This window comes from Aethalodelphis obliquidens, unplaced genomic scaffold (assembly GCF_003676395.1).
Source record: "Aethalodelphis obliquidens isolate GAN/ISIS:26980383/991018 unplaced genomic scaffold, ASM367639v1 scaffold131, whole genome shotgun sequence".
Taxonomy (NCBI): domain Eukaryota; kingdom Metazoa; phylum Chordata; class Mammalia; order Artiodactyla; family Delphinidae; genus Aethalodelphis; species Aethalodelphis obliquidens.
The window spans coordinates 1,067,380-1,089,319 of NW_020838075.1; the positions used below are offsets into that span (position 1 = coordinate 1,067,380).

A 21,940-nucleotide genomic window follows, 5' to 3' on the forward strand; every position below is an offset into this window, starting at 1 on the left:
ACCACCAACTCCCTCGGACTGCTCAAGTAACTTGCTAATGCCACTTCCAAGCCTGGCCAGCTCCATACAGAAGTCATCTTTTTGAAAAACCTATCTAATCTATGATACCCACCTGCCTAAAATTCTTCAAAGGCTTCTGTCTTAAGACCCAAATCCTCATGTTCTGCAAGGCCCTGAGTCGTCTAGCTCCTTTTCCTTCTCCTCGCCTCTCACTCTTCCCATCTCCTCTTAGCGACACCTTTGCTCTCCCACCTCACCTCCTGCTTGTGCTCAGAGCTTGTCTCACCTGCCATCTCCCCAGACTCCGTTTATTACATGCTCCCCCACCACGCCTCCTTTTTTTTTTTTAATATAAATGTATTTATTTTTTATTTATCTTTGGCTGCATTGGGTCTTTGTTGCTGCGCGCAGGCTTTCTCTAGTTGCTGCGAGCTGGGGCTTCTCAGTGTGGTGGCTTCTCTTGTTTCAGGGCACAGGCTCTAGGCGCGCAGGCTCGCTAGTTGTGGCACGCGGGCTCAGTAGTTGTGGCTCGCGGGCTCTAGAGTGCAGGCTCAGTATTTGTGGCGCACAGGCTTAGGTGCTCTGCAGCATATGGGATCTTCATGGACCAGAGCTCGAACCCGTGTCCCCTGCATTGGCAGGCAGATTCTTAACCACTGTGCCACCAGGGAAGTCCCCGTCTCACTTCTTCATAGCACTTCTGACAGGTACTTCACGCATACTGGTGACTTCTTCACTAACGTGTCTCCTCTTGTAGATTTTAAATTCATTGATTTCGGCTCTCCATTTTCTCTAGCATCTAGTACATTGCCTGGCCCACACGCACGCTAGAGATATTTGTTGAAAGATTGCTTTGTCATTACCACTCCATAAACCTCAAACCATAAATGCAGGTAAAATGTTTAAAAATTACTCCATGGATACCCGGCCTTTCCTTTTTCTAAACAAAACTTTACCCTTGAACAAAATGCAACCTGGTCGGGTTGATTCCCATAGGTTAATGGGACGCCACTGGTTTCCTCAGACTGGAAGAAACTTCTAGCAACACTGCGTATGAACTAAATGAAGAATAAACTGACTCCAAGAATAGCCTCACCTGCACCTCCTGAGATGACTGGAACACAGGGATTAAAGAAAATGCTTGTTTCCGCTGCATTTATTACTAATATAAAAACATGTTAGAAAGAAAAAAAAAATTCATTCTCAGTTCTCCAACGGCTCTCATCCCTCCCTCTTGCCCACACAACTCCTGACCCATTTCCCCAGGGCCAGTTCAAAACTGAACCTGTTCACTGCCGTTTTCACAGAAAACAACCAGTGCCAGGGATGCAGGGGAAGAAGGTTGGAAGAGGGCGACAGTACTGTCCAAGTTCCACCCACAGTTAGACCAGGTGGAGATTCACAGAATTCAAACGAAAGGGCTGGTGGCCTCACAATGACATAGTCTAACTAAAACGGGCTGGAGAGGAGATAGGGTAGAGGACATCTCTCGGGCCTGTGTCAAACCCAGAGAAACTGATACCGGGAGAATGGGGAGGACCAGGCAGGCAGCCTTGTGGAAGTTTCACAGTTCTCCCACGTCGGGAGGTGGGGAAAGTCTAGAGGCCACCAACGGCCCCACGCATTTTGGCAGAAAAACTCACTCTAGCGTTGGGAAGTCACAAAAATGCCATGGACACTGAGAAAGGCTATGAGGGGATGCACAGTCTCACAAAGCACAGTGATCACAGACCATAGCGGTGGAGATCATGCTACTGATGCAGAAACTACAAAATCCAAAAGCAGGGAACGTGGCCTCTCAGGAGTGACTCTGCACCAGTCATCCCAACTTGACCCCAGGTCAGACAAGCTGGTGAGTGTCACAGAGCAGCTGACAACACTGGGGGAAGGGGGTGTCACATAAAAAGGACTTAAAACAAGCAGCGAGAAGGGAATGGTAGGAAACTGCTCCAGGGCTCTCAGGAATCCAGGGCGCTACCTGGGGCTGGGTGGACAGATGCACAAGAAACAGCACCAAAGAGGTTTCCTGTTCTGCAGTCAGCTGGCGAGGGGGAAGAGGATCCAGGAGGCAGTTGAATGGAGCAAAGATGGGGTCCCGGAGACGAGTCTCTGGAGGCTGCATCACAAGGAAGAGTGCACACCGTGCACCAGTCACGGAACACAGCTCTGGACCCCGAGTGGGGGAGGTGGTGATGGAGCTGGGCATCACTGACTGAGGGTGGCAGGTGAATGGCCTCGCGGTAGCCATCACAGGGCCACAGGGAAGTATATGGCCGCCAAGTCAGAGGGCTCCTTCCAGTCTGGATGGGAAGGCACAGTCTCACAGAGGAGGTCCATTTACGCCAGGGTGGTAGAAGGCACAGAGGTCCTCATATCGACAGTGGCCCTTTTTGGCAAAGTGTCGGCAGACGGGGCGGTCAGATTTGTCTGTGAACAAGCGAAAACCGGGCAGTTTAAAATGCGAGTAAGAAAGAAACAAATGTAACAAAAAGCAGAGATAGAGAAGGCAGTGAGATTTCCTACTCACTACCATTTCCAGATATGATGGAATGGTAGTCTTTCTCCCGGGAGAAAAAACATTCAGGGCTACTCCTACTTCAAAAGGACAAAGGACAGCCCAAAGAAGAAGAGCCATGGGCATTCTGGACATGAGGTCACTTTGGGAGTGATGGGTGTTCAATGTGTGCAGGCATAAAAAAATGGACCTCACCTTCCATAACCTGGGGTCCATCCTTGGGTGGGCAGGTATTCTTGATAAGAGACCAGCTTTTGAGCCTTCGAGGATTTCTCTGCTCTTTGTGAAAGCCTCCCCTGGAGGGACCCCCATGGCCTGGTCCAGGAAAAGGAGGCTCAGCATTGACCCCCCACCAACCACGACCATATGGGCCAGACCTGGGGCCTAGGCCTCCCCGAATTGGGCCTCTGCCCCGGGGAGGAGGTGGGAGACTCAGCAGTGGTGGGATCATTGGTCCCCTTGATCCCGGAGGACCTCTGTGAAGAGCTGAAGAGAGAGAGAGAGAGGGAGAGAGGGAGAGAGAGAGAGAGCAAGAGAGAGAGAAACATGGAAAGGTGATCAATGGCTAGCTTAATCCAGATAATGAAGCCCTGATTTTTTAAAAACTTTTTATTGAAGTACAATATACATACCAAAAAATACACAATTTTAAGTGCACAACTAAATCATCACCAAAGTAAACACACCTGTGTTTCCACTAACACAGGCTAGAGAAGGGATAGAGCCTTATTAGCACTTCAGAAGCCCCACCCCCTCGTGCCCCTCCTCCCCCACTATCCCACCCTACTCCCCAAAAGTAACAACTATCCTGACTTCTAGCATCATAGGTTAGTTTTTGCCTGTTTTTGAACTTTGCATAAATGAAATCATACAGTCTGCATTCTTTTGTGTCTGGATCCTTTCGCTCAACATCATGTTTATGAGATTCATCCAGGTTGCCTGCAGCAGGAGTTCCTTCATTTTCATTGCAGTGTAGTATCTCATTGTATGCACATACAACTTATTTAGCCATTCTACTGTGGTGGATTCCAGTGTGGGGCTATAACGAAAAATGCTGCTATGAGCGTTTTTATACATGTCTTCGGTACACACATGGATTCATTTCTGTTGAGTGTATACGTAGTAGACATATTACTGGGTCCTCAAGTATATGTATGCTCAAGTTTAAGGAAGTCAAACTTTTTTTTTTCCAAAGTGGTTGTACCAACTCACACCCCCACCAGCAGTTGTTCCATAGACAACCTGTTGTTCCTTGACAACACTTGGTAATGTTGATCTTTTTCAGTTTTGCCATTCTGGTGAGTGTGAAAAGTGGTGTTCTGTTTTGAAATTGTGGTTAAAACATGTAACATAAATTTTGCCATCTTAACTACTTCTAAGTGTACATCTCTGTAGTGTTAAGTAAATTCATCTTGTTGGAAACAGATCTCCAGAAATTTTTCATCTTGCAAAACTGAAAGTTTATAGCTACTAAACAACTCTCTTTTCCCCTCCTCCACCCAGCCCCTGGCAACAACCATTCTACTTTCCATTTCTATGAATTTAACTACTTTAGATACCTCAGATCAGTGGAAACATAGAGCAGTTTTTTTTTGTGACTGGCTCATTTCATTTAGCATGGCCTCAAGGTTCATCCGTGCTGTAGCATGTTACAGGATTTTCTTCCTTTTGGGGGCTGGATCATATTCCATTATATGATTATACCACATTTTCTTTATCCATTCATCCATCAACAGACATATGGGTGGCTTCCATGTCTTGTCTACTGTGGATAGTGCTGCTATGAACATGGGTGTGCAAGTCCCTCTTCAAGATCCTGCTTTCCATTCTTTTGGGTAAATACCCAAAAGTGGAATTGCTGGGTCATACAGTAGCTCTATTTTTAATTTTTTGAGGAATCTCCATAATGTTTTCCATAGTGGTTGGACCACTTTACAATCCCACCAACAGTACACAAGGGGCTCAGTTTCAAACTTATGTGTTTTTATCTTGCATTTATTTGATGACTAATGATGTTGAGTTCTTATTCATGTTTTTGGCTATTTAGAGATTGGTTTTTATCAGGTGGCTGTTCTGGTCTTTTGCCCATTTTTCTAACAGGTTGTCAGAGAGTTTTTATATATTCAAGATATGAGCTCTTTATTGGTTATATTCGTTGCAAGTATCTTCTACTCTGTGGCTTCCTACTAACTTCTTAATGGTGTGATTTGATTAACAGAAGTTCATATTTTCTAACATAGTTCAGTTTATCTTTCCTTTATGGTTAGTGTGTCTGTTTCTTGTCTGTTTAAAAGCTCTCATCTACTTTAAGCCCATGAAATACATTTGTTTTCTAGAATTATTTCTTTACCCATGAATATCCAATTAATTCAGCATCATTTACTGAAAAGACCACTATTTCAGTTCCATCTTCATCATCAATGAAATGGCCACATATGTGTGGGCCTATTACTGGACTCTTTATGCCGTTCTGTTGATTTATATATCTATTGTTGGGCCAATACCACACTGTTACAACTACTACAAGTTTACAATAAGTCTTGATATTCAGAGTAAGCCCTTCCACTTCAAGATTATCTTTGCAACCTCTCACCCTGATCCTCTGCGTTTCCATACAAAAACGTAGAATGTTTATTTCTACAAAAACACTGTAGGGATTATAATTGGGAGTGCACTGAATCTACAGGTCAGTTTGGGAAGAAATGACATTTTTACAACATTGAGTTTTTCCAGGCTGTCAATACACAACATCTCTCCCTTCATTTAAGTACAAAATTCCTGATCTTTTAAGTCCTTTCTGGGTTTTAGTCCCTCCCTTGCTCCCTTCTCAGGACCTAATCAAAGGATGAGAGCCCCTTCCTCCTCACCTGACTTGGGGTCACCAGGCTTTCCATTGGCCATGGGGGGAGGGCCCAGAAGGCTGGGTGGTCCTAAGGGCAGACATAAAAATATGGTCATCAGAATGGACTAAAAAACTGATGATCCTGTTCTTAGATGTTTGTCTTCTATTACTCATTTCTTAATCTAACCAGCAAAGCCAGGTATGTTCTCAGCAGTGTTATGAGTTCTCACCCCATCTATTTCCAAAGCGTTTTCAGGATTTGCAAAGTGGAGACTCAGCCAAGTCAAGGGAGATAATGAGGGAAGGATACTACAAACTTTCTCTTTCCCTTACATTGTTGCTATCCAAAAGATCCCAAGGGATTCCAGAGGTAATCCAATTCCTCTCTTTCACTGCTGGCCAATCAGATAGCTCTCCCCCCACCCCCCACCTCCGAGTAGTTTACAGAAGGCTGCACTTCCACATTCCCCGTGAACGTCTGGTCACAAATTGTCATCCCAGTCATCGCAACCTACAACCTCTCTAGGGCCCCTCTCCCCTGTCGTTTTGCGGCTGCGCACACGAGCTCTTTATCTTCTCCCCTGCCTTCTTGAGAAAGGTTTAGTGGCTGGTTTGAAGTTGAGGGTTCAAGTAAGAGAACTCATTTAGTGTTCCATCCCAGCCAGGCCTCCCCCAGCCCCAGCCCCAGCCCCAGCCCCAGCGCGTGCGCCCTTCCTCCTTCCGTTGGAGCCCCCTCCCCCGCACCTTTTCAGCCCCCAACCCCTCGCCTCGGCCGGCTGACAGGCATGTGCACACAACTCCCGGGTTCCTCACCGATGGGACTCCCATCCTCCTCATCTCCAGTCTCTTCCCGCTCTGGCAGTGGGGGCTGCTGCTGCGGCTGCTGCTGATGATGATTCTGCTTCTTTCGTTTCGGCATCGTGGTTGCCGCAATGGCTGCAGCTGGATTTGGAGGGCAGTGAGGAAGGGGCACGCTGAGATTCTGTTTCCGCTTCCGGGGGGGGCAGTGGACAGGGAGGGTGAGGCTCCCGCCATTTCACTTCCGTAAGGCTGCGGGGAAACTTAGTGCGGCTGTTCTCACATCAGCCGCCTCCCTCAGTCTCTGCCAGGCATGGCAGCAATCTCAAACCTTTCCTTTGCTGCGTTTCTATAAACGCTGTAGAAAAAGTTGCTCGCTCCTCCCCTCGCTGAAAAAACCCTACAGCCGGCTCCTCATAGTGTGCCATAGAGTCGACAGGCTCTCGGGCCAGAAGGCCTGAGAAAACACGGCTGTCGCACCCTAAGATCGCCACATCCGGTTCCCGGTTTCTATGGTAACAGCTGCAGGCACAACTTCGTGCCCTATGACCTCCTTCCAAAAATCCTTGTTCCACCTGGGTTTCCCTCCTCGGCCGCGCGCTTGCACTTAGGTGCTGCTTACCATCGTTCCCACGAGGAATTTGGGTCCCAGCAGGGCGGTGCCCAGGGCTCTCCAGACCACCACTCGCCCCTCAAGACCTCTCACCCTGTCCCCAGTGTAGCCCATCAACTTGGCTTCCTTCCCGGGACGCGCAGTCGCGACTTTCCTCTAAGGTCCAGCCGGAGGATTTGTAAAGTAGGTTCTGCGCGTCCACGCCCCTTTATCCCGCAGGTGGTAGGACCCGCCCTCCGCTCCACCGCCCCCTCCAGGTGAGTGGTAGCTTCTCCCCGGCTCGCAAGGTAGTGATGACACGCGTCCCCCCTCCTCCAAACGCGATTTGGTAGCGTCCGTGACGAAGTTAGCCCGACCCTCCCACGCGCGCCTCCTTCCTAGCCGCTGCTGCGCCCTCTCAGCTCCACTGGCTCTCACGTGCGGGTAGTCCACCCCGCATCCTCTCGCCTCGCTCCCAGTGGAAAGTGACTGTATTTCCCCCTGGTTGCCTTCCACCCGGGCTGCCTGGGCGCATCGGCCTGGTCCGCCCGCTGACGTCACCTTCCAGTCCCGCCCCCTCCAGTGTCCCGGGCCCTTGCGGCGGGGGCTGGCTCGGGGGGAGTCAGTTGAGGCGGCTGGAGCTCGGCGAAGGGCGGGCCAGGTGACTGGTCCGGGCCATGCCGAGGAAGAAGCCTTTCAGCGTGAAGCAGAAGAAGAAGCAGTTGCAGGACAAGCGGGAGCGGAAGCGAGGTCAGTGCGGGAGCCAAGGGAGGGGGCGGGGCTCGGACTCCCGCACATCTGGGAGGAGGGGTGTGCCCGTCTCACCTCTGGGAGGCGTGAGAGGGGGTGGCGGCCGCGCGCCGACGCGCGTGGGCGACCGCGGAGGGGATTCCCTCACCCCAGCCCCCTACATCTGGAAGGGGTGGGGAAGGATGGAGTGTTGGGGGAGGGGAATCCCTCCAGCTCCAACGGGGCGTCATCCCAGTAGATCCCTGGAGGAGAAGTGCCTCCCCCCACGCACATCCGGGAGGGTCCTGAGCAGAGTAGGTGGGAGGGTCCGGCCTCAAAAGACTGGGGTGGTGTGGGGAGGAGCCAGGCCGACCGGGTGGGGGGTCTTCTGGCCCGGGAGAGCTGGCCAGCCCTGGCGTCACCGGCTCCTCCCCGCAGGGCTTCAAGATGGGCTGCGATCCAGTTCCAACAGCCGCAGCGGGAGCCGGGAGCGGCGGGAGGAGCAGACCGACACCTCGGACGGGGAGTCTGTGACCCAACAAATCCGCAGGCTCAACCAGCAGCCTTCCCAGGGGCTGGGCCCACGAGGCTATGACCCAAATCGGTGAGAGTGGACAGGGGGCTCTGGCCCGGGCTTCCCCGCCTACCCGGAAGTCAGAGCGTTGGGGGAAAGCCTGCTGCCGTTGGGGGAGGCTTGAAACTGGTGGGGCTGGGTTACCACGGTTCTCCGCGGGCCGCTGGGTCACCGGAGCGGTCCACAATCTTCCCTTCTGGAGGGGCTGGAGAGAGTTTGGCTTTCAGAAGGGCGAAACTTAGGGGAAGGCCTGCTGTTGCGTGAAAAAGATTTGGGAGAGGGCCGACTCAGAGGGGAGACCTGAACTCTGGAGTGAAAGCTTTGCGAAGTTGCCTGCCCAAGAGGGGAATTTGTGGCCAAGGATTGTGATGGATGACGTGGTCCCTGTCCTGTAGATACCGGCTGCATTTTGAACGAGACAGCCGGGAGGAGGTGGAGAGGAGAAAGAGAGCAGCCCGGGAGCAAGTGCTACAGCCCGTCAGTGCTGAGCTGCTGGTGCTGGACATCTGGGAGGTCTATCAGCCCGGCTCCGGTGAGTGAGAGCTCAACGCCTGGATGCTTGGGACAGGCAGTGGGCTGGGGAAAGGAGTTTGGAAGAGTAAGAGCTGACCGGGAGGAAGAAGGGGTCTGGGATGGATGCACCCTTGAGTCCTGAAACTATCCTCAGACTTATTTGGATTTTTTCTTGATTTCTCAGTCCTGGACTTTCCCCGACGTCCTCCTTGGAGCTATGAGATGTCCAAGGAGCAACTGATGAGCCAGGAGGAACGGAGCTTCCAGGAGTATCTTGGGAAGATTCATGGGGCTTACACCTCTGAGAAACTCAGCTACTTTGAGCACAATCTGGAGGTGAGACTAGAGTGGGGACAGGAGTGGGGCATAGTCACCCGTGGTCAAACTGGTCTGGGGTCATGCAGGAGAGCGACTCTGGGCTCAGGTTCTCTTCCACTGACCTTGTCTTTTCAGACGTGGAGGCAGCTGTGGCGAGTATTAGAGATGTCTGACATTGTTCTGCTAATTACTGATATCCGACATCCAGTGAGTCCTGGGGATGAGGGTGGGTAAGGGGCAGGAGGGGGGAAGATTCTTGCTGGGTAAAGGGCAGAGGCAGGAGTTGGGAGTCAGAGAGGTAACCTCTTCTTTTCCAGTCTCCTCTACCCCATCCTGATGTCTGCAGTCAGGAACTCAGTCTTCATTCATCAGTGTCAGAGCCTGTCACTCCTCCCCTGGCCAACTGCCTTTCCTCTCCTTTATTTCTTTGATGGAAAACTGCATACACATCCTGTTTCCTAGCCCACTAGGGCTAAATAGAAAGTCCCAGTGTGGAGCTCCAGGGGATTCTGTGAAGGGGGCTTCCCTGTCATATTAGTCACTACAGAACTCGTCCTCACCTGGGATGCTAGGGTAGTGGTTAAGGCTCTAGACTCTGCTGCTAGGCAGCCCTTGTGTGACCTGGCTGTGCCACTTCACTGTTGTCCTCCAGTGGGAGAAAGGGAGGTCTGGAGTCTGTGCGGACCTTTAGGTTGGAGCTCCGTAACACGTACACACGCACTCCTACATACTCACAGACATACATGTGCATTCACAAGCTCACTTACGCAGCTACACGTGCTCAACACAAACATGCACACGTGTGCGTGCACACACACGTTTGTGTACACATGTAGACAGTTGTGTACCTGTGAAAATAGATATTAATTTCTATCCCACCCCCAGCCCTGTGAGTGATCTCAGCGTTTAGCCCAGTATGTTGGGGGTCTCTGTTTCCTTGTCTTCTTTTTAGCTGATTTCCATTCCTAATCAGGCCTTACAGGAAGCCCCCCAGAGACAAACACATAGGTGTTACTTATGCCTGCTTTGTCTTCCTAGTTCAGTTTGGCTGATTTATCCTTGTTGCCCCAGAATCTGCTTCCACCAGGGTCTTGTCTCCAATCTGTGCCTGCTGTGTGAGGAGCTGGAGGCAGAGAACTCTGGGTTGACCTCGCATCACTCCCTCCTCCTACCATCCCTGTTCCAGGTTGTGAATTTCCCACCAGCATTTTACGAGTACGTGACTGGAGAGCTAGGGCTGGCCCTGGTGCTGGTCCTGAACAAGGTGGATCTGGCCCCGCCGGCTCTCGTGGTTGCCTGGAAGCATTATTTCCATCAACACTATCCCCAGCTCCACATTGTTCTTTTCACCTCTTTTCCTCGGGATCCCTGCACCCCACAGGACCCTAGCAGTGGTGAGTGGGCAATGAGGAGGGCAGCGTGGGAGAGGTGGGGTGGCAAGGGACAAAGGGGGACCTGATCTAGGGCCTGAGGGTGGTGGGAGAGAGGGGGTACATAAGCCCCATGGGGTGTGCTCACGCTTTTGTGCCCTCTGATCTCAGTCTTGAAGAAGAGTCGGAGGCGGGGGAGAGGATGGACTCGGGCTCTGGGGCCGGAGCAGCTGCTGAGAGCCTGTGAAGCTATCACTGCGGGGAAAGGTATGTGCCCCTTAGAGGGGAGCTGTGGGAGGCCGTGGGGGAGACCCAAAGTCCCAAGTCATTTTGCTCACCTTTCCCAAAGTCAGTCCCTCTATTATGGACTCAGGTGAGAGGCCATGGGGTGGGGTGGGAGAGGGAGCAGCCTGACTTGGTGGGACAAGAGAGGCAGCAGGGAGGCAGGAGCCCCACTGGTTTGCTGTCTTCAGTGTTGCCAGTGCTTTTCAGAAACTCAGAAATGCACCCGATTCCAGGGTGGAGTCAAGTGAAGGCTGGGGAGAGTCGCTGTTGCGCAGCTTGGCCCTACCCAATCCAGAGGGCGCCACTTACATCAGCTGTGCAGTGCATGGTCTGCGCCATCGTATACAGTGGCCCTGGGGAGAACCTTCTTCTTCTTTCCTTCCCTGCACAGTGGACCTGAGCAGCTGGCGGGAGAAGATTGCCCGGGATGTGGCTGGAGCCACCTGGGGTAATGGCTCTGGGGAGGAGGAGGAAGAGGAGGACGGGCCGGCCGTCCTGGTGGAGCAGCAGACTGACTCAGCGATGGAGCCAACAGGCCCCATACGGGAGCGCTACAAGGACGGGGTGGTGACCATCGGCTGTGTGGGTAAGGAAGTGGCGGCCACGCATGGCGGCCTCCTAGGAGGCACAGGGTTTCAATGTTTGGAAAAGAGGGAAGGTGATGAGGTCCCATTAGGCTCCAGGGTCTCTGAGGGCAGAGGAGGCTTTCTGCTGTCGCGGAAGGATCACGGCACACCTGAGTTAAATTCTGCTTCTCAGCGTATTGATCTCAAGCAAGTTATTTACCCACTGTCAGTCTTAGTGACTTTGATTTGAAAAATGAGAACAATGATGCTCAATTTAAAGAACGGACGAGGGTTTCCCTGGTGGCGCAGTGGTTAAGAATCCACCTGCCAATGCAGGGGACACAGGTTCGAGCCCTGGTCTGGGAAGATCCCACATGCCGCGGAGCAACTAAGCCAGTGCGCCACAACTACTGAGCCTGCGCTCTAGAGCCCACAAGCCACAACTACTGAGCCCACGTGCCACAACTACTGAAGCCCGCGGCACCTAGAGCCCATGCTCCACAACAAGAGAAGCCACTGCAATCAGAAGCCCGCACACTGCAACGAAGAGTAGCCCCCGCTTGCCACAACTAGAGAAAGCCCGCACACAGCAATGAAGACCCAATGCAGCCAAAAATAAAAATAAATTTATATATAAAAAAAAGAATGGATGAGAGGAATGGAGGGAATAGTGTAGAGAGAGCCTAACAAAGCCTGACAGATAGTGATAATAGTAATAATAATAATGTTAAAAATTAACATCTTCGTGATGCTTGCTGTGAACCAGGCACTGTTATACGATTTACATATTAACTTTTTTAGTTGTAATAATCAGTCCATCATAGAATGATCATTAAATTATAGTAGTAGCTTAGAAGTGTCAGTTTCTTTCTTGGTCTTAACTCTTTAAGTCTAAGGAGAATCTTCCCTATTTTAAAAAATATTTTATTTATTTATTATCTAAAAAAAATTTTTTATTTTTCACTGCATTGGGTCTTAGGTGCGGCATGCGGGATCTCTCATTGCGGTGCATGGGCTTCTCTCTAGTTGTGATACGCAGGCTTCTCTCTAGTTGTAGCGTGCGGGTTTTCTCTCTCTAGTTGTGGCGCTTTACAGTAAAACTCTTTTAAAGAGGAGAGAGGAACGAGGCTGGCGGGGGTTGTCAAAGGAGAGTCTTATCCCCCCACCCCCTTTTGAGAGGAGATACAATCAAGGAACCCATGGATACGGAGGGCTGACTGTACTATGCCATTTTATTTATTTATTTATTTTTATTTTAAATTTTTATTTACTTATTTATTTTTGGTTGCGTTGGGTCTTCGTTGCTGCGCGTGGGCTTTCTCTAGTCACAGTGAGCGGGGGCTGCTCTTCGTTGTGGTGTGCGGGCTTCTCGTTGTGGTGGCTTCTCTTGTTGCGGGGCATGGGTTCTAGGTGCGCGGGCTTCAGTAGTTGCGGTGCACAGGTTCAGTAGTTGTGGCTCGCAGGCTCTAGAGAGCAGGCTCAGTAGTTGTGGCACATGGGCTTAATTGCTCCGCGTCATGTGGGATCTTCCTGGACCAGGGCTCGAACCCGTGTCCCCTGCATTGGCAGGTGGATTCTTAACCACTGCGCCACCTGGGAAGCCCTATGCCATTTTATATAAGGGAATTGCGCCTCCAGGGAGTTTGGTATCTATAGGGGCTCCTGGAACCTATCCTCTGTGGATACCAAGGGCCAACTGTACTTGAGTGGGTTGTAAACAGAGTGCAGTCAGCACCATGGTGCATCTTTGCCCAGCCTCAGTCCGCTGCTGAATGGCCAGAGTTGCATTTTACAGGGTTGGAGTTTTGCCAGGTGACTAAGAAGAAGGGGAGAGGTGGGACCAGGGAGTGAAAGGTCTATGAGGCGGACTGGCTGTAGAGCTGGATCATGGAATCTAAGTTGCATAAGAAGGGAAGTGAGGACATGAGTTGGGTATTGAATACTGTTCCCAAGCTAGTCAGTGTCAGAGGTTTATTGGAATGGAGGGACCAGAATAAGTGAGCTGGAAAGACGAGATGTCAGGGCAGAGAGAGGGGTGCTTGCAGGTGAGATTTGGAAGGTGTGAAGTGACAGGTCCAGGGTAAGACCACAGAGGTGGGATGGAAGAAACCTTTTGGAGGGAGATTCTGGCACTGGGAGGCCAGAGTGCTGTAGAGGAGATGTGTGGTGGAAGGTGGTGGTCATGAAGAGAGTGGCAGTGAGCCCCTGGTCTCTGTCTTCTCCTTGGAGAAGTTTGATAATCATGAGATGCATGTCTCACTTAGACTACTGCAGACACAGTGCCACGCGATTGTATTTGTTTCTCATTTCATCCTAACCACTCTGAGATTGGAGGTATCTGCTCTGTAAACTGCGGAAACAGAGACTCAGAAAATTAAGTAAATTGCCATGAGGTCACAAAGCTTAGGTAAATGGGGAGGCCAGGATTCAGCCCTGGCAGCCCAGAGCCTGATTTGTAACTTGCGATGTTATACCGCTTCCTTTCTTTCTTTCTGCACCTTAGTTCTCCATTCATCTATAGCTATAGCACAGCATCCTGCCTGTCACAGAGTAAGGATCTGTCAGGTGTTAATTTTCCTTGTGTTCCTCAGGTTTCCCCAATGTGGGCAAGTCCTCGCTGATCAACGGGCTGGTGGGGCGGAAGGTCGTGAGTGTCTCTAGAACCCCGGGCCACACCCGATACTTTCAGACCTACTTTCTCACCCCCTCCGTGAAGCTCTGTGATTGTCCAGGCCTCATATTCCCCTCGCTTCTGCCCAGGCAGTTGCAGGTATAAGGGCAGAGGGGCCAGAGGTGGGGAGAATGCAGGAGATGGAGGAAGGTGCTGAGTGCTCTTGTTTCCCCTCAGGTCCTGGCAGGGGTCTACCCCATCGCCCAAATCCAGGAGCCATACACTGCCGTGGGCTACCTGGCCTCCCGGATCCCTGTGCAGGCCCTGCTCCACCTGCGCCACCCAGAGGCCGAGGACCCCTCCGCGGAACACCCGTGGTGTGCCTGGGACATCTGTGAAGGTGGGCTCCACACGCCTGGCTTTCCTCCCCTTGCCCTATCTCCTTTCCTCTCCTTCCTCAGAGGTCCTGCCATCGATGGGGCAGCTGGCCAGTCACCCCTAGGCTTCTGTCTCAGGGCCAGCAAGATCTCGGGCCTGGAATATTCTGGGGGAAACTGGAAGGACTGTGTTAGGGGAGTGGGATGATGGTGACTGGGCCTGGTTGATGGTCTTCCCTCCCCATTCTTTTCTCCTTCCAGCCTGGGCAGAGAAACGTGGTTACAAGACAGCCAAGGCGGCCCGAAATGATGTGTACAGAGCGGCCAATAGCCTCCTGCGGCTGGCACTGGATGGCCGCCTCAGCCTGTGTTTTCAGCCCCCAGGCTACAGCGAGCAGAAAGGTCAGTCGGCCAGTGTTCTTCCCTAGCTCCTGCTGTGATGGAGGCAAAAAGGTGTGGGCTTTGTAGGTGTGAGGATTCGGATTCTGTACCCATAGGCCAGCTCTGTGTTACTAAGCAGCTCTGAGATGACTTCCTGCTCTATAGAACCAGGGTGGTTAGTTGCCTTCTGGCAAGGTGGTGGTCACGTTTGGAGTTAATGTGCAACAGAGCTTCTGTTCTGTGCCCAGTACACGAGAGGTTGAATGAATGCGTGAACAAATGAATGGCAGCAGCTATAAAAGTCATTGTTATTCTTAGTCTTTGCCTCTTCCCCATCTTGGCCTGGCATTAGTTTCTTGCTCAAAACTCTCCATTCTTTTTCTTGTTTTGGTTCCCCAGGCACCTGGGAGTCCCACCCAGAGACCATGGAGCTGGTGGTTTTGCAGGGCAGGGTGGGGCCCGCAGGTGACGAGGAGGAGGAGGAGGAAGAGCTGAGCAGCTCCTGTGAGGAGGAGGGAGAGGAGGACCGGGACGCGGATGAGGAGGGGGAAGGGGATGAGGACACCCCAACCTCAGCCCCAGGGTCCAGCCTGGCCGCCCGAAACCCCTACGCCCTGCTGGGCGAGGACGAGTGCTGAGTCCCTGCCCTGCGCCATCTCCCCCCCCGCCCCACCCGTATCTTTGCTTTTGGACTGACCTGGGGGTCTCTCCCGTCTGCCACCCCAATTGTGAATAAAGATTGTCTGCTTTGTAGCCCCTTCCCCAGATGGACTGCGGTGAGAGCAGCTGTCTCAGGCTGACAGCTGTGGGAGGCTCCGCTGCTTTTCTCCCTTCTTTTTTCGTGCATTCTCTCTGCAAAGGAAGAGTCCTCTTAGGAGTTAATTCAGTGGGTTCTAAGGCCTGAAACCCGCTTCCTCTGCTCACACTCCCACTTGCACCTTAGGAACCCCATCATCAACATGGGGAGGGGAGGTCACTTCAGGCTTTTGAGGCCTGGTCTAAATTCAGCCCCCTTTGGGAATTTGTGTCAGTCCCTCTGGGATTGGAGCAGCCCCCTGTGCCCCCCCCCTCAGCTGTCAGACCTGGTTATTCGAGGAGCTTCTGGGAGAAGAAGCAGTAAGAGAAGATGTCACAGCTGATGTCTCCAGGTGAGATATTTATAGGATTTATTCCAATTCAACAAATATTTATTGAGGTCTGACTGTGTGTCTGGACTTATGCTAAGCACTGAACATATAAAGCTGCACAAACACGCCTGACCTAAATATACTGCCTGGTCGTGGTCAAGACCCCATTAATCAGGCACCTAGCTTTTTGGATTAAGATGGGGGTATAATGTCCTCCAAATCCTTAGGGCTCATATAGTATAACTCTAGAACTTCCTGTTGATGGAGGTATTTAGTTAAGACTCGATGCTTGTGAAAATGTTACTTAAACGTGTATGAGTAGTCTTGATTAGTGGCAAAAAAGTAGCATGCACGTTTATGATTTGAGCAGAAGAGCCCTTTGAGTGTAGTGTCAAGTTTAACTAGTTAAAAGCCTGTAACACTAGGGGGTACTAGATTCATAGGGGAGGGCACAGAGCCAGCTTCCTGAATCCCACTTACCCGGGTTTGAGATGGAGCCAAGGAGACCCGGTGCAGGTTCTTAGCTGGCTTACAGTGTCAGGCACATCTCCGCAGGGGTCAGGTCTCTTGTGAGTCAGGGCACTTTAGGCCTTGCTGTACTTCTCCCTTGTCAAGCAAGCAGCTGGACTCCCAGATTTAATTCTTGGAGAAAAGGAAGAATGGGCTTTGGTTTATTGACTGCCACAATGTTGTCTGGGTTGGGTGGTAGCAAAAAGTGTTGTTTGATAGGTTAGCCATTAGGTGTAGGGGTGAGGAGAAGAGGACGTACCAGATTCTTCTCTTCACTCTAAAGCATTCTATTCAGGTTCTGGGTCTTGGGCCAGTTTCTGTAATTCCAGCAGAGACCCTGTCACCCCAGGAGCAAAAGAGGCTGAGGTGTTTGGGCCACACATTTCCTCCAGTTCCCTCCTCCACTGGTCCCAGTGAGGGCATACATCCTGGAATTTGCACTCCAATGCAAAGTTTAAGTACTACCAGCATGTGAATATGCGTGAGGGTTGCCCAAAATGTGCCGTAAAAGAGAAAAAGTTTCAGTGGAGAGAAAAACCCACCTGTCTCCCATCTTGGGCTTTTTACCCTCAGGGATGGGTCTTTTGATGGAAGAAAGAGGACCCCAACTCAGCATCCTTTGAAGGTTCATGATGATCAGGGAAGCTCAGGGGACTTCTCTGCTGCTAGAGATGGGTTGGGGATGTTGGAATCATCTCAAAAAGTGGAGAAAAGAAAAATCAGAATTCTGTTTGTACCCCTGCCTCTGTGCTGCTTCTCTTCACTGTCATTTATCTTTTGCTCTCATGAGTTTCACCAGAGGCATTTGGGAGATCTGGGGGTGGGGGTGAAAGTTGAGACCTGGTGCTGGAGGGGAAGCTGAGAAGGGGGATTTTCATGCTGAAGACCTGAAAGGAAGCAACTCTAACATCCCCAAGGGGCCAGACTGTAAATGATTCTTCCCAGGCCCCTGTCAATACTCACTCTGTAGGAAAGTAACACTGGGAGAAGCACTATCTTAGCAACAAATAGATTTGGGAGGAGAAGGGTATATAATAACTGAAGACCACTGCCTGAGGCTGAGCTTGAAACTGACTAAAAGGGACAAAGGAAACCAGGGGTCCAGTCTCCCCTCCATGATGAAATACCCAGGACCCCTGTCCTCACGCCCCTCCTGGGTCACATCCACTATGGAGACACTTGACCATGGAGGTCTTGGGCTGTGGGAGTTCCCACAGTTCCTGGCCAGTCTCTTGATGGTGAGAAACTAGTGCTTCTCATTCATGCTGGAATTCCATTTAGATGCTGAACAACTTCTTCCGAGCTTCCATTTTTCTAGACTGAGTTCCAGTCCTGGTTCTGGGACAAGGTAGCTGTGTGTGGTCCAGAGTAGTTCAATTATCTGGGCCTCTGTTTCTTTATTTCTCATTATCATTGATATAGTCAGCGAAATTGGTTGAAAACAATGTGCGTCAGGCATGCTGAATTCTGGGACAAAAAAATTGAGTAAGGCATAGACCCTACCCTCCAAGAATAGAACAGCCAGACACTAATACAGTAATTCCATAGCATATGTAAATTATAAAAGAATTGCTGTAAATGAGTCTATTGAGTTGTAACTAAGTAAGGTGGGTAGAACTATAATCACCCCAAGGATTCATTCACCAATCGAACGTTTGTCCATTTGTCAAGTAATTACTATTTGCCAGTCACTGCTAAGTGGTAAGTGACATAGAAATGGTCCTTTGTGGAGCTCACAATTTATTGGACTATGGAAGCAATTAAATAGATAATTACCAAAAAAGTGTGATAAGTGCTGTGAGAAGGGTGGAACAGGGTCCTGTGGGATAGTGGTGGCTTCATATAGAAGGGTCTTGTGATGCTGGTCAGAAAGGAGTGGAGGACAGGGCTGGGAGCTGTGATTGTATAGCAAGTTATATAAGACAGAGAAGATCAGTGGTCTGTGGTAAAGAATTGCTATGGGAACACCCAGCAGGGGCCAGTCTTGGTGAGTCAGAGGAAGCCTCCTAGAGGAACAGAGGTCCAAGCTGAGGCCTGAAAACTGAGCAGGAGTAAGCCAGGCATTGAGAGGGAAAGAGCATTCCTGAGGGGACAGCAAAGGGCAAGGAACAGCACGTAACAATTTTGGAAGACTAACTCGTTCAGCATGGCTGGGGCAGAGGGTTCAAGGGAGAAGTGGCGAAAGGTGAAGCTGGAGAGGCTTGGGTCAGCTCTCACTGGGCCTTGTCAACCATGCTAAAGATTAAGGCTTTATCCAGAGGAGCACTGAGACCAAGAAGGAGAGATTTGTGCCTTAGGTCACTTTGATTGGAGTGTGGAGACTGGTTTGGAAAGGGGAGAGAGATCAGAGGCTTTTGCAGAGATCCCAGAGAAAGAATGGAAACCGGAATTAAGGGTTTTGGGGGAAGAGAGGTGTGGCTGCACACAGAGATTTGGGTGTCAGTAACATATAGGTGGGAGGAGGGTAACTGAGATCATCCACAGAAAGTGTGTAGTGTGAGAAGAGAAGAGGGCTGAGGAAGGACATGGAGAATATAAAAGGGAAGGCAGGGAAAGAGGAACCAGCAGACAGGATAAAACCTAGGAAGTGTGGTGCATTGAAAGCTTAGGGAAGGAGGAAGGAAGGGCGCAGTGCAGAATGCTGCTGAGGATTGATGACAAGAATGAAGAGTGTCCACTGGATTTAGTAAAAAGCCTTGCTGATCTTGGTGGGAGCAGTTCCATTGGACAGATGAGGTCAGAATTCCCAGATGTCAGGGGATTGAGGAATAATTTGGAGGAATGAAGTGGAAGCAGTGGAGAAAAGGATATAATTTTCAAGAAGTTTGGTTGTGTTTGCAATGAGAGAAAAACGGAGAGAGCAAAGTATATAAAATCGAGGAAAACAGTTTTTTAAAGTTTTGAACATTTTCACAGGCTGTTTAGAAGGGTCAAGTGGAGGAGGAAAGGTTGAAAATGCAGGAAAGTGGGGATTAGTGATGGAACAAGCCCTGGAGAGCAGGCGGGGGTGGCACTGACAGTCCCGGTGCAGGGATTACCCTCCCGCAGGAGCCTGGTGGCTTCTGTCGTAATAGGAGGAAACAGCGCTGACATTCAGCCGGTTTGCACTGGTACTGCTCAACCAGTTGTTAAAACACTTCTGTACCAGTTAGTAAGTAGTATAAGAGTAACTGCAATAAGCAGTAAAAATAATTAATAAAAATTATAATATGAACTCATCAGTTCAAGTAATTAAGAGATTGCGACAGCCATTGGTAAATGGGCTTCCCGCTGCACCTGAGACGCTTTGCAGCGCCATCTGCCGGTGGAGCATCATCACTGCAGGCTGAGCGGCTGCTTTGAGCCTTATTAAATAAATTCTTTAAAATTACCTGTCTAAATTATCTTTGAATTATGGAGTTGCTATTGCTTCTAAGTAGTTTAGCTTCTACTTTGATTTTATTGCTAGTTCATTGTCACTCTTGTGTCCGTAGTAAACTGCAGTGTTTTAATATTTACAAATTCAAGAATTTTTAATAAAATATTAAAGCCAAACTTGAATAAAGAGATAACAAAGTTTGAACATGTTTCTTAATGTGCCTTCAGAAATATCATAAATGAGAATCTTTTGGTTTCACGGGAGAACAAAGAAGAAATAATTTAATGAGCTGCTGCCTGGAATGTCTTCTGTTACTATGTTAAAAAAAAGAAGAAGAATATGGAAATTCTTTCCAACGTTTTGTTTTGAAAATTGTCTAACACACAAACTGAAAAAAAGGACAGTAAACACCCAAACATTCATACAACGTTTCAACAAATCCTATCATTTTGCCACATTTGCTTTAGTAGTCTCTATCTTGTTATCCATCTATTTGTCTGTCTACTTATCCTTTCTTTTTCCTGAACCAGTTGGAAGCAAGTTGCAGACATCATGCTCATTCATCCCTAAGTCATCAGTATATATCTTACACAACCACAATAGAATTATCATGTCTAATGAGTTAATAATTCCTAATATAATCTAATATCATATTCAAGCTTTCCCAATTTAAATGTCTTTTATAGCATTAAAGAAACAAACCAGGAATCAAGTTCCACACATTGCCTTTTGTTGTGATTATGTCCTCCTCTTTTCCCTTTTCTTTTTTTTTTTTCTAATATTTATTTATTTATTTATTTGGCTGTGCTGGGTCTTAGTTGCCACGTGTAGGATCTTCGTTGCGGCATGCAGGATCTTAGTTGTGGCATGTGGGATCTAGTTCCCTGACCAGGGATCGAACCCAGGTCCCCAGCATTGGGAGTGCAGAGTCTTAGCTGCTGGACCACCAGGGAAGTCCCTCCCCTTTTCTTTTTTTAATTTTTAATTAAATTAATTAATTAATTAATTAATTTTATTATTATTATTTTTGCGGTACTCAGGCCTCTCACTGTTGTGGCCTCTCCCGTTGCGGAGCACAGGCTCCGGACGCGCAGGCTCAGCGGCCGTGGCTCACGGGCCTAGCCGCTCCACGGCATGTGGGATCTTCCCGGACCGGGGCACGAACACGTGTCCCCTGCATCGGCAGGCGGACTCTCAACCACTGCGCCACCAGGGAAGCCCCCCTTTTCTTTTTAATCCAGAAGAATCCAGTCTTTTTCTTCATAGAACTGACTGTTTGAAGAGACTAGGCCAGTCTCTTCTATAGAATGTCCTACATTCTGGATTTGTCTTATTGTTTCTATGCGGCCATTTAACTTGTTCCTCTAGCTCATATTTTTTTAATTAAAAAAATTAGATTCTAGTTACCCAATTTTGGGACTAATTCTTCAAAAGTGCTGCGTTCTTCACATTGCCTCACATTGGAATGCATGTAATAAGAGGTCATACCATAGTTAATGATGCTAAGTGTAATCACTTGGTTAAGGTGGATACTGTCCGAAATGTCCTATGAAGGTAAACTGTTCCCCTTTGCAATTAGCAAGTCATCTGCATGGTTCTTTGACACTGTGATTTTTTTTTTTTTGGCTGCACTACATACCTTGCGGGATCTTAGTTCCCCAACCAGGGATCAAACCCAGGCCCCTGGCAGTGAGAGCATGGAGTCCTAACCACTGGACCACCAGGGAATTCCTGACACTGAATATTCTAAAAAAGCTTTCACCCAATAATTGGCATCCATAGTGATCCTTGCCTGAATGAGTTATTTCATCAGGAATTACAAAATGGTGCTTTTCGACTTCTCCCACGCCCCCATTTATAAGGAGATATTAATCTAGAGAGGAGCTTTCCCTCATCAACTGGAAAAGTAGGGCTCCTTCTAAAAAGCCACGACAAATGCTTAATTATTTCCATTTAATTGCCAATTTTCAGAGTAAGGTGGTGGTATATTAATCTACAAGGGTAGAAAGTTATAGTCTTTTTTTTTTTTAACTATAGATCCAGGGTTTTTAATCCATTTAGTATTTTATAATCAGTTACAGTCGTTATTCCTTTTGTGCTCAAACTGTATCAAATGTGTCCAGTAGGAGCCCTTTTAAGCTGACTCCTGTGTCCTTTTGACATGCCCCAAAGTTGTCTTGACCACTTTCTTGCTTCTGGCATGATGAGGTCCCAGGCTCAGTTTTTACTTTCCCGCGCTTCAGACATGGAATCGGCCATTTCTCCAAGGAGCACTGGTTCTTTTCACGAATAATGGTATATACAAACCACTGTTTAGGTTCTCGGAGAGCTCATTGCTATAGAGGTATCACTGCTTTAAGACACTTTTAGTGTTTAGAAAAATCATGAATTCATTGTGATATTTCCAATTCAAATTTTACATTGTAGTTTTCTCTCAACTTCTTTAATTTTGTATTTTATATCTTTTATCAGGC

At 49.2% G+C, this 21,940-nt stretch overlaps 2 protein-coding genes across 4 annotated transcripts; one reads left to right on the forward strand and one right to left on the reverse strand.

Annotated features, from left to right (window-relative positions):
- Window positions 1-1,128: 1,128 nt before the first annotated feature.
- On the reverse strand, window positions 1,129-6,887 carry PRR3 (proline rich 3). Of its 2 annotated transcripts, XM_027099481.1 has the most exons (5): window positions 6,778-6,887; window positions 6,171-6,299; window positions 5,383-5,445; window positions 2,711-3,001; window positions 1,129-2,427 (listed from the first exon to the last, which is right to left on the reverse strand). In XM_027099481.1, exons 2-5 carry the CDS (start codon window positions 6,274-6,276, stop codon window positions 2,321-2,323), a joined length of 567 nt encoding a protein of 188 aa, XP_026955282.1. In that variant the 5' UTR covers window positions 6,277-6,299; window positions 6,778-6,887; the 3' UTR covers window positions 1,129-2,320. The 2 variants fall into 2 exon arrangements, with proteins under 2 accessions (XP_026955282.1, XP_026955283.1); XM_027099482.1 differs by lacking the exon at window positions 5,383-5,445.
- On the forward strand, window positions 6,446-19,654 carry GNL1 (G protein nucleolar 1). 2 transcript variants are annotated; one of them, XM_027099479.1, is made up of 12 exons: window positions 6,446-7,497; window positions 7,915-8,080; window positions 8,446-8,582; window positions 8,748-8,899; window positions 9,017-9,088; window positions 10,068-10,275; window positions 10,423-10,518; window positions 10,928-11,122; window positions 13,694-13,872; window positions 13,951-14,113; window positions 14,352-14,492; window positions 14,871-19,654. In XM_027099479.1, exons 1-12 carry the CDS (start codon window positions 7,425-7,427, stop codon window positions 15,107-15,109), a joined length of 1,821 nt encoding a protein of 606 aa, XP_026955280.1. In that variant the 5' UTR covers window positions 6,446-7,424; the 3' UTR covers window positions 15,110-19,654. The 2 variants fall into 2 exon arrangements, with proteins under 2 accessions (XP_026955280.1, XP_026955281.1); XM_027099480.1 differs by having other exon boundaries at window positions 7,226-7,497; window positions 10,263-10,275.
- Window positions 19,655-21,940: the final 2,286 nt, after the last annotated feature.